Source organism: Jaculus jaculus, chromosome 19 (assembly GCF_020740685.1).
Source record: "Jaculus jaculus isolate mJacJac1 chromosome 19, mJacJac1.mat.Y.cur, whole genome shotgun sequence".
Taxonomy (NCBI): domain Eukaryota; kingdom Metazoa; phylum Chordata; class Mammalia; order Rodentia; family Dipodidae; genus Jaculus; species Jaculus jaculus.
The window spans coordinates 13,294,366-13,310,957 of NC_059120.1; the positions used below are offsets into that span (position 1 = coordinate 13,294,366).

The window sequence follows — 16,592 nt, forward strand, 5'->3', positions numbered from 1 at the left end:
AAATATGGAGGATATGGAACAAGTCTTAACCAGAATTTTCTGCCAGAGTCCTAAATCCCAAAAGACAGCTATTGCACTGAATACCATGGTAGCCAACCACACCCCATGTAGTCCCTGGCCTCGAAACCAGCTGCATTATTATTTTATTATTCCTGACAGTCTTGAGGTAAGGCTGGCGAGGGATGTGGAAACAGAAGGGAGACTGCTGAGAGAGCATCTCTGCTGCCCCCAGAAATTAGAACAGAACTCCAGTTGCCTTTCAGAGCAAAATGATCAAGAGTTTGATACAAATGATCTCACAGTGTTTACGGTTCAGACCCCGATGCCAGAGCCAAGGACAAGGGAAACTCAGCCCTGCTCACTCGCTCGCTCCCTTTCCTTCTTTCTCTTTTCTTTCCTTCCTTCATTTTTCTTTCTTCCTCTCTCCCCTTCCTTTCTCTTCTTTCCTTCCTTCTTTTTTCCTTTCTTCCCTTCTTTCTTTCCCTTTCCTTTCTTCCTTCCTTTTTCTTTCTTTTTTCTTCCTCTCTCCCCCTCCTTTTCTCTCCCTTCCTTCCTTCTTAACTTTTTTATTTATTTATTTATTTGAGAGCAACAGACACAGAAAGACAGATAGAGGAAGAGAGAGAGAGAATGGGCGCGCCAGGGCTTCCAGCCTCTGCAAACGAACTCCAGACGCATGCGCCCCCTTGTGCATCTGGCTAACGTGGGACCTGGGGAACCGAGCCTCGAACCGGGGTCCTTAGGCTTCACAGGCAAGCGCTTAACGGCTAAGCCATCTCTCCAGCCCCCTTCCTTCCTTCTTTTTTCCCTTCTTTCTTTCTCTTTTCTTTTCTTTCTACCTTCCTTTTCTTTCTTTTTTATTCCTCTTTACCCCTCCTTTTCTCTCCCTTCCTTTCTTCTTTTTTCTTTTGTTCCTTCTTTATTTTGCTGCTGTATGCATGTGCACGCACCCATGGGTCCCCTGCCTCAGCTTGCCTGTAGCAGGGTGTGCTCATGTGCAGTGGCCGCAGAAGAAAGTTGGGTGCCCCCATCACTTTTCTGCCTGTTCTTATTTGAGCTGGAGTCTCGTATTGCTCCTAAAGCTTGCTAATTGGTGTCTGTGTTCCCGTGTGGGACTGAAATTACAGAGGGCGCATGACCATGCCCAGTTGTTCATGTGGGTCCTGGGGAATTAAACTCAGGCCGTCGCTCAGATGTCCCCAGGCCCTCATGCTTGTGGAAGAGGTGCTCTTTACCCTGGCGCTATCTCTACAGCTCTCAAAGCTGGCTGTCAACACAGAGCTAATAATTCTAACTACAAGAAAATATCCTTCACAAAATGCGATCCTGGTCCTTGGCAATTTAATAGACTATAGGTTTTGCTGACACAGGGCTGGAACAGAGCGCCTCATTAGCAGTTGATGAAAGTCACCGTATTGAGGTCAGGAGGAGCAAAATGCACGTAGGTATTAAACGGACCTGATTTCTGTCTAAGAATTCTTCTGATCTAACATTAGCCTCTTTTCTGGAGAGAAAAGTGTTTCTTAGGGCTGGAGAGATGGCTTAGTGGTTAAGGCACTTGCCTGCAAAGCCAAAGGACCCAGGTTCAACTCCCCAGGACCCACGTGAACCAGATGCACAAGGGGGAGCACACATCTGGAGTTCATTTGCAGAAGCTGGAGACCCTCTATGCCCATGCTCCCCCCCCCCCCCCGCCTATTTCTGTATGTCTCTCTCTCTCAAATAAACAAATAAATTAAATAAAACATTTTAAAAGCGTTTTTAAACTTCCATGAGTGAGAGAAGATCAAATAAGAAAGGCTCAACTAATCAGCACTTCTCTCATCCATAAACCTGAACAACATACCGCATAAACCTCTTTATGATGCTACCTATGGAAGACAATTATTAAATATAAGAGAAATAAGCTAAAGCAGCTCGTAGTTTTTACTTACTTTTTAAATTTGCTTAATCTTTGAACCTGATTGTCAATGGCATCAATTGAACAAAATCTTATCATTTGAACAAAATCTAGAAGGAAAGAGCCAAAGGAAGGGGAGGAGTGTTTACAATGCTGTCTTCCAGACACAAAGTGGCCTGACATTCACGACCTCACAGTGGCTGACACTACCTCCACAAGACCTGCATAACAGGAGGAAAAATATGATGACATAAAGGTGAAAGAGAGACTAATTATAAAGGAGAAGGGATTCAGTGGAGGGGGAATTTGGGAGGGGGAGAAGGGGGTAGTAGGAGAATATTATGATCATGGTATATTATCTATATTTATAGAAGTTGTCAATAAAAGGTTCTTGACACTTAAAGTCATCTCTCTTGTAATACCCACACTCTAAATCTGTCTTTGAGTACATGCTACCCTGTTCTTAATAAACCCTAATTTTGCTTCAGAAAAAGAAAAGGCTCAGTGAAGGTTTATGTTGTCTGTGGTGATTAGTTTTTAGGCCAAGTCTTTCTTTTGGAACCAATTGACTAATATCAGCAGAAGCATAAAATGTGCCAGTCGGTTGGCCACGCAAGCTGCATGGCTCAGAAACACCTTTTGAAACGTGAGTGCCCAGGGTGGCGCAGATCTTTCCTCATCCACTGACATCGTCTTTCTTATCCCATGATTTGTCCAAGTAGGCGCTGACCAGCTGGTGATGGCCTCCAGCTTCCTGTAAGGTTCACCTCTCTCCTGGCCCACAGGCCAAAGATAGCTTCTTTCTTTGGGTCTCATGACAAAAGAAGGAAGAGCATGTCCCTCATCCAGCAAACACGTGATAGTTTCTGTGCATCCGTCACCAATACTTCACAGATATTTCTGTGCTACCCCATTAAGTCCTCAAAAATTCATCTTCATGGCTTAGCACTTAAGCGCTTGCCTGTGAAGTCTAAGGACCCCGGTTCAAGGCTTGATTCCCCAGGACCCACGTTAGCCAGATGCACAAGGGGGCACACGCATCTGGAGTTCGTTTGCAGTGGCTAGAAGCCCTGGTGTGCCCACTCTTCTTTCTCTCTGCCTCTTTCTCTCTCTGTCACTCTCAAATAAATAAATAAAAATAAACAAAAAAATTTTTAAAAATTCATCTTCAAATCCTCAATTATATTTATATTTCTCTGATTATGCAAGCAACAAATGTTCATCTTTGGGAGAATCAGAAATGTTCATGGTGAAATATAAAATACACATGCAGAAATCATCAGTGCACACACCACACATAGTCTTCTTTTAATATGCATATTAATTCTTATTGATTCATCCACATTGATTTAACATTTGTTAAATGTGCCTCTTTGTACCAAAGAGATGTATTATACAAGGAAAAACAATTTGCACTTACTTTGACACCCCAATGTATACTAAAGATATTCTAGGGCTGGAGAGATGGCTCAGCAGTTAAGGTGCTTTCCTGCAAAGCCTAAGGACTTGGGTTCAATTCCCCAGTATACATGTAAGGCCAGATGCACAAGGTGGCACATGTGTATGGAGTTTGTTTGCAGTGGCTGGAGGCCCTGTCACGCCCATTCTCATTCTCTCTCTCTCTCTCTCTCTCTCTCTCCCTCTTTCTCTCTCTTTCTCAAATAAATAGTATTTTTAAAGATACCCTTAGAATTATAAAAATCATAAAAGTAATATGTCAAGGTCACAAGGTATTATAAGAGTAGAAATAAGGTCTTAAGTAATGCATATACTAGAATCTTTTTAATTCAAATATTCAGTCAATTAAAGTCACAATGGTGAGATTTTTCAACATGATTTTATTATATTTTCTGTACTTTCCAGAATGACCAGAAAGACAAAACAATATTTCCTCCTTAAACTTGTACTCAAATTCATTGATGTGGCACATCCACTAACTCATGATTATTTTCTTAATGATGTGATTTTAAATCTTCTCTAAGACAAGAAGGCCCAAGACCACCAAGAAAAAAGAAAGAAAGAAATCTTGATTTGTGATCTTTCTAATTCTGCTCTGAGTTTTTTATGTAAACCTATATCTGTAGAGCATGTCATAATTACTGATGAAGAAATCCCCCAAAATGCCTGGCTGATCTGTTACAGAAAGAAATGAGTTCACACAGGAGGAAAATAAATGCCACAGATCAATAATTCCGGTTGAAATTTGGCAAGGCTAAACACTGTAACCCCAGCATCACAAATGACTACTCCTCAGTGGAGAGTGACAATGGCATCACAGCCTTGAGGACAGCTTCCTCCGGACCGTCCCGGTGATTTTGCCATACGGATTATCCAGTGGCAGCAAGACCTGAGTAGAAAACACACGGTGACTTGAGAGACATGCAAACAGCCCTCTGCTTTCTGTGAATGAACACTGGAATAAGAGCCGAACACCTTGTTAAACAGGACAGGGCATGTGCCCTGCAGGAAGCTCGCAAGAAGCCTGGTAATGCCTTATTTTCTTGCAGTCATTGAGAGGTAAATTGATTTTCCTGAAATTATGAGCTTATTTTTTCTTTTTAAATTTTAATCAATGGGGTATAAATGTTTCTAAAGTGCATTACACATCCTGGTTTTTAAAAACAGAGTGTAGGGAACACAGTTTGACCTTTTGCTTTGATGACACACTTTGGGCATCAGTCACTGTCCACTGGTGGCTTAATAATCATCTGCCATGGCTAAAGACAGGTCAGGGCCAGTGCATTTCCCAAGACAAAGATTTCCTTTGAGAACCTGAATTTCCTCATCACACCACCTATGACTGCCATTAGAATACACGTACGTCTTCAGTCCTTCCCATGTGGATCGTATGCTACTGAATTGACGGTGTCATCAAAAGGTTGGTGTGATGAAATAAAAGTCTTCCCTTCCCCTCATGGCCTCGTGACAGAGGAATAGGCAGCTGCGACCTGTGAGAGAGGCTGATCTCGGCGCTGTTTCTGTGGGCACATTCTGTTCCTTCTTTTGCCTTTCCTCTCCGCAACTTCCAGCCCTCCTCTATAATCTCTCATCTACTTCTAGAATACTCCAGCCCCAGGCGTTGAAAAGCCCGCAGTCAAAGCAGGCTCTAATCAGAGGCAACTATAAATACTCCCCAAGCTGCAGCTGCTAGGAGTGGAAGCTGCTGACACTGTCATCCCACGTTGACGAGGAGGCTCACGGGGGATGGGGCAGACGTCGGCCTTCTCTTACCTCATCCTTGTTGATCAGGCCCATCTTGGACATGTCTATGTTGAAGTAATGTATGTTGGGCAGGCTGATTTCCATATCTTCTATCTGGAATCCACAATGGCAACCATCATACCAGGCACCCGGGAGTCTCTCCCTCCACCTACCCTGACCCTTCCTGCCACCATCCTTGATCTTGGTTCCTTTTTAAAAAAAATATTTATTTATTTATTTATTTGAGAGAGAGAAGGGTCACACCAGGGCTGCAGCCGTTGCAAACAAACTCCAGACACGTGCACCACCTTGTGAATCTTGGCTTACGTGGGTCTTGGAGAACCGAACTCTGGTCCTTTGGTTTTGCAGGCAAGTGCCTTAACCTCTAAGCCATCTCTCCAGCCCTCCAACTCCGTTTTTTTTAAGGTGCCCTCTCATGGTCCTCTCTGGTCATTCTACACCGTCCCTTCTGTGGTAGGGCCGGCTCCTCTCAAACCTGTGTGTCTGAAATGTCAGGACTCCTTGAGGTAGAAACACGAAAAGGCCTCTGTAGCTTCCAACTGGTTTGCAGGACCTGCCTGGTCAACATCTTGATATCCTCTCCATTTCATCACCTCTCAGGCTCATCCCTACCATTTGTAGGCATTAAAGTAAAAGTATAGACTTAGAAGTTGTAATCAAACTAAAGAATCTTTGAAGTGAAATATGTTCTGTTCTTCTCATTGGCAAACACTTTCACTAAACCTGGAAGAGCAGGCTGTAATTTAAAATTTTGGCTCTTTGTACATGGTAGCAGGAGCAGAAAGGCTGCAGCCCTTAGGTTGGCCAGCCTTGCCTCATGGATCACCTGAGTAGATGCTCTGGCATGTAGGTCCAGCTACCTCCATATTTCCTGCCCGCTTTCAGGCCTAAAGATGTGTGCACCCAGGGCATGACCCATCTGCTGGAGGAGAGGTCTCTAGAAGAGACCTGTCTAGCCTCTGGAAGTAACCTCTGGTTGTCTGGGTAAACTGGGGGAGATGCAGGCACTTGAGGAAAAGGTGTCGCTTTGGGTCTGCAGAGATGACTTAGTGGTTAAGGCGTTTGCCTGCAAAGCCAAAGGATCCCTGTTTGATTCTCCAGAACCCACGTAAGCCAGATGCACAAAGGGGCACACACTTCTGGAGTTCATTTGCAGTGGCTGGAGGCCCTGGTGTGCCCATTCTCTCTCTCTCTTCCTCTTTCTGTCTCTCAAATAACTAAATAAATAAAATATTTTTAAAAAGAAAACTGTGTTACTTTGGTGTACGTGTGTATACGTCCCTGTGTGTGTGGACGTGCACACGTGTATGGAGGCCACAGGACAAACTTGGGTGTCATTTCTCAGGTGTCATCTACCTGCTTTGACACAGGGTCTCGCATTAAGCCAGAGGTCACCAAGTAGGCTAGACTAGCTAGCCAGGTGGTACCAGGGATCTGCGGCACCACCTTCACCAGTTCCTTTTCTTTTTTCTTTTTTTGGTTTTTCGAGGTAGTGTCTCTCTCTGGCCCAGGCTGACCTGAAATTTACCACATAGTCTCAGGGTGGCCTCAAATTCATGGTGATCCTCCTACCTCTTGCCTGCCTCCTGAGTGCTGGGATGAAAGGCGTGTTCCACCACACCCGGCATTGAGCAGTTTTCCAGTGTGAGTTTGGGAGACCAACCTGAGGTCCTCATGTTTGCACAGCAAGCACTTCTCTGACTGAGCCAGCTCTCCACGCCTCTAGCCTTGGTTTCACCATCTCTTCACCCAGTGAAGGGAGGAAGAGCCAGAGGAGGGCCTGCTGAGGGTTGCCACCGTGCTGGTCCAAGACACAGAAGTGCCCTGGACCTTTTACATCCCATCAGGACCTGGGCACAGGCGCTCCCTGACCAACTGCTGCAACAGCACCCCACTTGCCGCCTTGCTTGAGGCCCATCACTTTTGTTCATAACAACAGTCAGTGGCAGTCGTAGGGTACAAACATGGCCATGCCACGTCCTGCCGAAACACCTGTGTGACTACTCAATGCTATCAGAATAAAGCACAGGCTCTCTTCTATGAACAGGTCTACCTACAAAGGCCCCCTTGTGTTTGGGCACACAGCAGTATCTCACTCTTCGAGCATCACCTATTGGCTCTCAGCTATAAATGATGCCACACCACGCCATCTCCTGCCTGCACACCTATCTCATTCCCCCAGTCTCGAATATAATCTTAGATTTCCCCTATTTGTCTCTGAAGACGAACATCTGTTGTAAGCTCACTCGTCTTCTGTGTTTACTAAATGATGGAGTCTTTGAGGGTAGGGACCATGTCTAGTTTATGTTTGTAACTCTTGTGTTCTGTCAGACAAAATATGTAATAATATCAAACCAAGGAATGGGTGGATGGATAAATGGATAGATTAGTCTCTCGGCATCTACCATTCATTCTCTGGATCCGCTAAGACATCAAACCTCCATCTAATTATCTCTTATGAAGGCATCAGAAGGGTCCTGAATTTGAGGCTTTGATTTGAGAGGATTCAAGGAATTTTCAACAAAACTAAAGAGCTCTAGCAGTGGCCTGCATTTCTGGGTTGAGCAGATTTTTCCATTTTTGCTCTCTTCTCACTTGTTATAACAAGCTTTTGAGCGGCAACAGATGTCAGTTTTTTCATGTGTCTTCCACTTTCTTATTTTAACTCTCAACTCTTAGCGCTGACAGGAGACACAAGTTTTCTCAGCCCTCACAATGGCAAGTAGCAGAGCATACCTCCGGAATCTGGCTCAGGGAGAGCACCTGTATGTCATAGAGGGTCTTCTGGACAGAGGGCGAGTACTCTCCTTTGTCATAGGGACCAGCAAACTTCGCCAGGACAATGTCCCAAACGGTGCGCCTAGAAGACAGAAGAGAAGACTGAGGGTGTTATGGGGTGTATTAAATAGAACTGCATCATAAAACTAAGAAGGAACACCCCAGAAAATGATTTCATTGGTGGTCTTAGATTATTACCCATAGAGTGCCCAACAAAACAACAACAAAACACTTTGTGGGCGGAGGAGATGGCTTTGAGACTAATGGCACTTGCTTGCAAAGCCTGCTGGCCTGGGTTTGATTTCCTCATGTAAGCCACATGCACAAAGTGGCACATGTGTCTTAAGTTCATTGGCAGTGGCAAGAGGTCCTAGTGAGCCAATACCTCCCCCCTTCTCTCTGCTCTCAAATAAATACATAAAATTTGGCTGGAGAGATGGCTTAGTGGTTAAGGTACCTGCCTGTGAAGTCTAAGGACCCAGGTTCAATTTCTCAGAACCCACGTAAGCCAGATGCACAAGATGGGGCACACATCTGGAGTTCATTTGCAGTGGCTAGAGGCCCTGGCATGCCCATTCTCTCTCTCTCTCTCTCATATAAATAATTTTGAAAATGTAAATAAATAAGGTTTTTTAAAAACTTTGTGTTCTGTTTCTTCCTTCTTTTCTTTCTCCCGGCTCTCTCTCTCTACATGCAGGCACACACACACATACAACACAAACCACTCAATAAACACGCAGCAGCCTTCTAAATTGGTCCCAAGACCAAATGACCTTTCAGGGTAGGTTCTCCGCCATGCTTGAAGCCTCGATGACATTACCAAATATGATCGCTCTCACTGCTATGTGTGGTTACTTCCCTGAGCTGTTACCTTGGGGGTTTTGCTCTGTGTTAACTCTCCTGTGTGATTATGTCATTAAATTTTCAATGTAGAGGAAGCAAGTGTTATTATTATCCCCCATTTGGCATGAGTTAAGCCATCATCTCTGAGTCCCCATCTGAGGAGGGAGGCCTGAGGAACTCCACTGTCTGGCATGTTCTGTCTGGTCATCTTTTCAACATCAATACAGCAGGATCCTGGTGCCCAGTGGGAGCACTTGAAAGAAAAAATGGAAAAGAGAATTGAGGTGAGGTGTTTCCCCCCCAACATTAAAAAAAAAATCATATGCTGGGCATGGTGGTGCACACCTTTAATCCTAGCACTTGGGAAGCAGAGGTAGAAGGATTGCCATGAGTTCAAGGCCACCCTGAGACTCCATAGTGAATTCCAGGTCAGCCTGGACCAGAGTGAGACCCTACCTCAAAAAACAAAAAGAGATTAGAAACTGTCCCTGTGGGAGGAAATTATACAGGGGGAGGAATAGACTCCAGCTCACCCTAGGGATTGCTAACAATTAAGAGTTTCAACAAAGGGGGCTGGAGAGATGGTTTAGTGGTCAAGGTGCATGCCTGCAAAGCCTAAGGACCCAGGTTCAATTCTCCAGGTCCCACATAAGCCGGATGCACAGGGTGGTGCATGCATCTGGAGTTCATTTACAGTGCCTAGAGGTCCTGGTGCACCCATTCTCTCTCTTTAATAAATAAATAAATGCAATAAATCATTAAAAGAAAAAAAAAGTTTCAACGAAGGAATAAGGGGAAAAAAGGTGAGTGGGGGCAGGGGTTCATGAGCTTCATAATTCCTTCTCAAATAGATTACCACAGAAACGAGGAGAGGGTCCAGTGGTGAGAGGGCGATCTGTGCAGGCATGAGGACCTCAGGTCAAGTCTGAGCATGGCCATGTCTGCCTGCAGTCCCAGTGCTGACGGGAGCAGAGACAAGAGGGTCACTGGTGCTCACTGGCCGCTCAGTCGAATGGGTGTGAAAGGTCCAGGTTCAGAGAGAGACCGTGTCTCTGGAAACAGGGCAGAAGGGCACTAGAGGAGGAGCTAACCCTCAACCTCCTCCTCTGGCCTCCGTGTGCTTATGCGCACACGGGGCACACGCATCTGCACACAACATGCACACAGCATATGCCCCACAATGCAACCCCCCCCACACACACAAGAAGCCTTATAGTAAGATTCGCACCTTTCCGTCATCTAAGCGTCTGTCATTTGCAAAATACTTTTATAAATATCAGAGATCTGGGGTTTAGCCTGTGGTGACCAATTATCTCCATCTGGCTGGGACCAAGGGGTTTCCTGGGATGTACCTTCATGAGAACATGGCTTGTTATGAGTGTTTTGGAAAATATGAGAGGGTAACGTGCACAGTATGGTCAAAGTATATTGGATGCATGTATGAAGATATGACTATGTAGCCCACTATTTTGTACAACCAATACACACTAATTTAAAAAATGGAAAAAAAAATCCACTGCAAAAGAGAAAAAAAAGACAACAGGAGAGTTCCTGATAGAACAGGCGGGTTCATGGCCCCAGTTCAGCACTTTCAGCATCACTGAGGTGCGGAGACTCAAGACCGTCTTCATTTGATGTAGTCAAGCAGGAAAGAAAAAAAAATCACCTGCGAGTTTGTTAGAGAAACAAATTCATGCAGGCACCTGGGCTGTAAGCCCCACAGTCTTCATTTTAACACGCCCTCAAGTGTTCCTAACACACTCTAACGCTGTGAGACACTGGTTACATAAATCCCAGAAGAGGCAGGGGACGTGCGAGATGGCTCGTTGGGCAAAGTACTTGTCCCACAAGCATGAGGACCGGAGTTTGTCTCCCCAACCACCACACAAAAAGCAAGGCATGGGGAGTACACCCGTAACCCTAGCTCTGATAGGACGGATTCAGGAGTACCCCTGGAGCTTACTGGCTAGTTTCTCTAGCCCAACTGGTGAGCTCTACAGTCAATGAGAGACCCTGTCTCAAAAATAAGGTGGGGAGATGGCTCAGTGGTTAAACCACTTGCCTTTGATGACTAAGAACTCATGTTCGAATGTCCCGGTCTCACACAGCCAGACATACAGTGATGCACGCACACAATGTCACATATGTGCACAAGGGGGTGCATGCATCTGGAGTTTGTTCACAGTGGCTGAAAGCCCTGTGTACCCATTCTCTCTCTCTCTCTCTCTCTCTCTCTCTCTCTCTCTCTCTCTGCCTCTTTTCCTCTCAAAATAAATTCAAAAAAATAAAAACAGGTGGAGACTAACAAAAGAAAATGCCAACATTGACTTTTGGTCTACACACACACACACACACACACACACACATACACATACACAATGATGACACATGATACATACCAACATGCATACATACATGCATGAACACCACCACACAAAAAAAAGTGAGAAGGGATTATTGGGTGATGGGGAAGTTGACTGGCCTATAACCTCTGAGTTACCCTTAAAGATCTAAGACTCCATGAGCCCATGGCCCCTGGAAGAAAGGTCAGACACCCCACTCCCGTGCTGGGTCTCAGCCCCGGCTCATACCAGGTAGCATCAAAGTCCACGTCTTTGTTCTGGTGATAACGCCATTTGCAGTACACTTGGGTGGCAAAGCATCGATCCTTCACTTCGGAGAGGGTGGTAAACTGGTCCTTGATGAACCCTTCAAATCCAGACTGGGTTGTTTTCAAGACCTTGAGATCTTTGATTCCGGCATGAATGACTGGAGACTCTTTCAGATAGAAAGAAAGGTAAGAAGTGTATATACTATGCTCAGCAAACTTCTCTTACTGTTCATACCTATATATTAATGCTACTCTCACTTTGTGTTGAGAGCCTTCTGTTTTCAGATGGCAGTGACCTTGGGATGACTCAGAAGGCACCATGGTGCTGGAAAGAAGTGACAGGAGTGCTCAGCACTGCAATATCTCTATCACACCTTCCAAGGCTCTGGGTCCACTGTGGAAGAGGTGGCAGAAAGAATGTAAGAGCCAAAGGAAGGGTAGGACTCCTTACAACGTGCTTCCCCCAGACACAAAATGGCCTGGATGTCCATGACCTCACAGCGCCTGACACTACTTACACAAGACCATCATAATAGGAGGAAAAGATGATGACATCAAAATAAAAGAGACTGATTGAGAGGGGGAGGGGATATGATGGAGAATGGAGTTTCGAAGGGGAAAGTGGGAAAGGGAGGGCATTGCCATGGGATATTGTTTATAATCATGGAAGTTGTTAATTTAAAAAACTGTAGATGAAAGAAAGAAAGAACGACAGGTAAGGCCGAGGCCGTTAGCAGTGCGGTTTCTTCTTACTGCCACGGCACTGCACTGGGCATCTTGGTTTCTTAGCTCCTTGTCTCCCAGTCCCCAGGGATGAGGACCCTCTGCCTTCCCTTCCCCATGGATTCCCTGGCTCTCTGCCCGCCTTAGTCAAGTGGAAGATCCAAGAATGTACACCTATTGGGCTGAAGGCCTCACTTCCTCAACTGCATCACCTCAGAGCTTTCAAGATTTACCACAATCACCAGTCCACAGCGCTGGAATGGGTCTGTGAGCTCCCAGACCAGCTCTCCCTCTGTGATCCCTTCCCCAGGGGGGTGGGCGGTAGGCTGCACACGAGCTAGTGATTGCAGTCTCGGCTACGCCGACGACGTCATGGTGCCCTGGTGGATCTGAACGTGGTGCCACCACTGTGCCTAGAGCAAGCGTTGGCAGAGGAGCCTTGCGACCCATGGGCACAGGTTCCCCGGAACTGATATCCACAAAAGCTTTTGAATTTTTGGCTGCAGTTGGTTTGTGGATTTCCAGGAAACAATGGAGTGGGTCAATTGGCATATTCAGAAGAAGCTGTTTTCACGTGTGTGCCAAGCAGTGCCCAGGTGACGGGGAAGCAAGGCAAAAGAGGAGCCTCTCTCTTTCTACGCAGAGCAAGCCACAGCTCCACAGTTCAGGGGTTGGAGAAAACCGGACACGGGAGGACACACTGGAAACCCAGGGCGCCAAGGATGCTCCACCAGGGCAGCGCCTTTCCCCCAAGATGCAGCAGTGGACCCGGCAAAGGCAGGACCAGGACTGAGCCGCGAGGCAGCAGCTGAACCCAGCAACGCGAAGCTCCTCCCAAGCACGAGCTGAGAGACCCTTGCAGGCTGTCAGAAAGTGGGAGGTGGGCGTTTGGCTAGACAACCCCAGAAAGCTGCATGCAAGACCAGGAACATTCAGGAATGAGCCTCACTGTGGGCACATTCGTATGCACAAGCTGGTGAGGGCAGGTGCGTGCAGGGAGCGCTTGCCAAACCTCCAACATCAAACGCAGGCTGCCTACGCCTCCAGCTAAAGACAAGGGCAGATGCAAGCAATAGGTAGGTATCTGTTTAAGGAGTAAGTACAGCAAGGCTGAGTCACGCCTGGGAACCAGAATCTCATCACATACTCTTTTTCCATCCCAGAGAGTTCGCTTCCTTTCCCTCTCCGACTCTTCCCCGCCCCCCAGGCCTCACACACCAGGTACCGGGAAGAGGGGCCTAAGCATGCCTGTGGGGGGCTGCCTTTTTCTGTCTTGCTCTTACTGAATCCTCAGCAGTCTATATTTTTATGCAGGTGGTCTTTATTTCTGTGCCTACAGTCACATAGCTAGAAACTGGCAGAGATGGAGTCTAAATTCATTGGCACACCATGAGATTCTATGTGTTTCTGCCCCCTTTTTACGTGACTCTCCATCTGTGAGATGTTCTCTCCTTCCTTTCAGTCTCATTCCCACATTCCTGTACTAGAAGAGGCCTTTCCAGGGGACGAGAGGGTTGCCACCTCCCATTCCACAGAGTGCTTTGAGTTGAGGGCCCCAGCCAAACGGAACTTCTCCATCGGTCTGCAGTGGAGATCACAACATTGATCTCTGAAATGACTGCAGTGTAACTTGAAAACATTTGATTCCTTAAAAATCATGGGTTGGGGCTGGAGAGATGGCTTGGCAGTTAAGGAGCTTGCCTGTGAAGCCTAAGGACCCACGTTTGATGACCCAGTACCCATGTAAACCAGATGCACAAGGTGGCACATGTGTCTGGAGTTCATTTGCAGTGGCTAAAGGCCCTGGCATGCCCACTCATTCTTTCTCTCTTTCTCATAAATAAATAAAATATTTTTTTTAAAAAGTCTTAGGCTGGGGAGATGGCATAGCAGTTAAGGAATTTGCCTGCAAAGCCTAAGAACTCAGGTTTGATTCCCCCAGGACCCATGTAAGCCAGATGCACAAGGTGATGCATGCATCTGGAGTTTGTCTGTAGCAGCTAGAGGCCCTGGCAAGCCCATTCTCTCCCTTCTTCTCAATCCCTCCCTCTTTGTCTCTCTCAAATAAATAAATAAAATCTTCTCTAAGGTCCCATAAAGAAGTTCCTCTGAGCCAGGCATGGTGGTGCACGCCTTTAATCCCAGCACTTGGGAGGCAGAGGTAGGAGGATCGCCGTGAGTTCAAGGCCACCCTGAAATGACAGAGTGAATTCCAGGTCAGCCTGGGCTAGAGTGAGACCCTACCTCGAAAAACCAAAAAAAAAAAAAAAAAATTTTTTTTTAAAATGCTCTGTGAAGGCCATTAGGATACTTTTTACAGTGTTGACATTTTGTGTTAATTTTAACCACTGTGAATGTTCCCTGTGTTGCTTAAAGGTTCACTGACCACTCCCTCTCCCATGCCATCTTATACACCACCAGCCCTGGCATGACGTATTACTGTCTTCAGGGCAGTGTTAACCCCTGCTTGGCCATTTTGAAATGATCTTCTTTCTCAGTAGAGCCTGGAAACAGAGACCATGTCTCCTGCATTTCTTTTCTTTCTTTCTTTCTTTCTTTCTTTCTTTCTTTCTTTCTTTCTTTCTTTTTTTTTTTTTTTTTTTTTTGTTTGTTTGTTTTTCGAGGTAGGGTCTCACTCTAGCTTATGCTAACCTGAAATTCACTATGGAGTCTCAGGGTGGCCTCGAACTCATGGCAATCCTCCTACCTCTGCCTCCCGAGTGCTGGACTAAAGGTGTGTGCCACCATGCCTGGCTGCATTTCTTAAATATGTTCTGACATCAGTTTTCTACAAAACAAATGTTTTGTGTTCCCAAAGATAATTAATTCCTGCTACTATTTAGGCAGAGCCCACCCATCTTCTCTGCTGCCCTCCATCAACTCCAGGGCCACCGTCAACAAAAAACTATGCTCTTGGGCTGGAGAGATGGCTTAGCGGTTAAGCGCTTGCCTGTGAAGCCTAAGGACCCCGGTTCGAGGCTCGGTTCCCCAGGTCCCACGTTAGCCAGGTGCACAAGGGGGCGCACGCGTCTGGAGTTCGTTTGCAGAGGCTAGAAGCCCTGGTGCGCCCATTCTCTCTCTCTCCCTCTATCTGTCTTTCTCTCTGTGTCTGTCGCTCTCAAATAAATAAATAAATAAATAATTAAAAAAATAAAACTATGCTCTTTGAACATTGAAAGATTTTTTTTTTTTTTTGGCATACTCTAGACATGCTGGATGAGACCAGAGGATTTAATGTTAACTTCTCTGTTGGCCAATGCCCCAGATCTCAAAAGGCCAGTCAAAACCTGAAGCTTACAAGTCCATGGGCCATCATCTAAAAATACCATGCCACATACTCCCTTAAAAAGATTCCAATTTTAAAAAAAGAACCAACTATTTGAAAGTGTTTTGAGTTTCAATTTAATAAGAAAAAACTACTTGGAAACACAAGTTACAGGATTGGCCAAATTCCTGCTAATTGAATATCATCATTAATTTACTAATGCTGAGTTTCTTCTAAGATCACAATAAATTTTTAAAGCTTGCAATTTTTGAGATCATGACATTTCCTAATGTAAAATTTAACTACTTAAGCTGGACAGAGTGGATAATTCCATCAGGCAGCCTAAACTATATAGTGAGTTCCAGGCCAGTCTAGGCTAGTGTAAAACTACCCTCAAAAAAAAAAAAAAAAAAAAAAAAATGCCAGTTTAGACCAACAAGAAGGTATTCAACAAGAACAACTGTCCTTTTTTTAGGTTACTTCCCAAGAAAGCACCTAATCGATGTTTTGTTTGTTTGCTTTGGCCATGATTGTGGAGTCATGCAATAAGGGAAATTTTTTCACATTTTATTTTGCTTGAACCTAATTTGTTCTAGCTCTTAGTCTCTTCCTCCACACTTGACAGCATGTATCTTTCAGACAAGCAGGCACCTACCCTCTCCCCCACTAAGGGAGTGAAACCGACTGTGAATTAATAGAAAACAAGCCTGATCTCTTACCTAAGCATCAGGTGTCAAAATCACAAAGCTCTAACTAAACCAAGAGAAAAAAAAAAAATCCTGTCATGGAGGATAATTGCTTCCACATTTAACACCTCCAAAAAGGACACAAATAGCTAAAAGAGAGCTATTTAAAAACCATATTAAGTCATTCTACTACAAAACCTCAAGCTTGCAAAAGTCTAAAAATAACTAACTAACTAAATAAATTTTTAAAAATGTGAAGATCAATTAGATGCCGCCGGCTTTCCGAGTCCGTTAGCTCACAACACAGGAATGGGGGGAGCCCCACCTCTGGCTTTGCAGTTCTGGCTGGGGAGAGGTGGCGGCGTCACCCTGATGGGATGCTCATGGGGCTGTGATACGACTGGGGGGCTGAACAAGCTGACTGTGAAACCCTGTGTCTGCCAGAGCTTTCCTTAGGACTTGGGGGGTCAAAAGGACTGACACGGCCATCTTGGAAGTGGCCATCAGTGCCCTGGGCCTGTGCCTTGGCCCATCTCATCTCTGCCTGGCTAGTCCCCGTGATAT

General features: G+C 45.5%; 1 protein-coding gene across 1 annotated transcript in view; it reads right to left on the reverse strand.

Annotated features, from left to right (window-relative positions):
- Positions 1–3,718: 3,718 nt before the first annotated feature.
- LOC101604628 (uricase-like) overlaps positions 3,719–16,592 on the reverse strand; it is a 32,852-nt gene continuing 19,978 nt past the window's right edge. Inside the window, exons 5-8 of the mRNA XM_045138502.1 lie at positions 11,335–11,521; positions 7,859–7,982; positions 5,132–5,215; positions 3,719–4,247 (exon numbers count right to left, since the gene is read on the reverse strand). Coding sequence (XP_044994437.1) covers positions 4,173–4,247; positions 5,132–5,215; positions 7,859–7,982; positions 11,335–11,521 — 470 coding nt within the window. The 3' untranslated portion in view covers positions 3,719–4,172. The remainder of the gene's footprint in view (positions 4,248–5,131; positions 5,216–7,858; positions 7,983–11,334; positions 11,522–16,592) is intronic.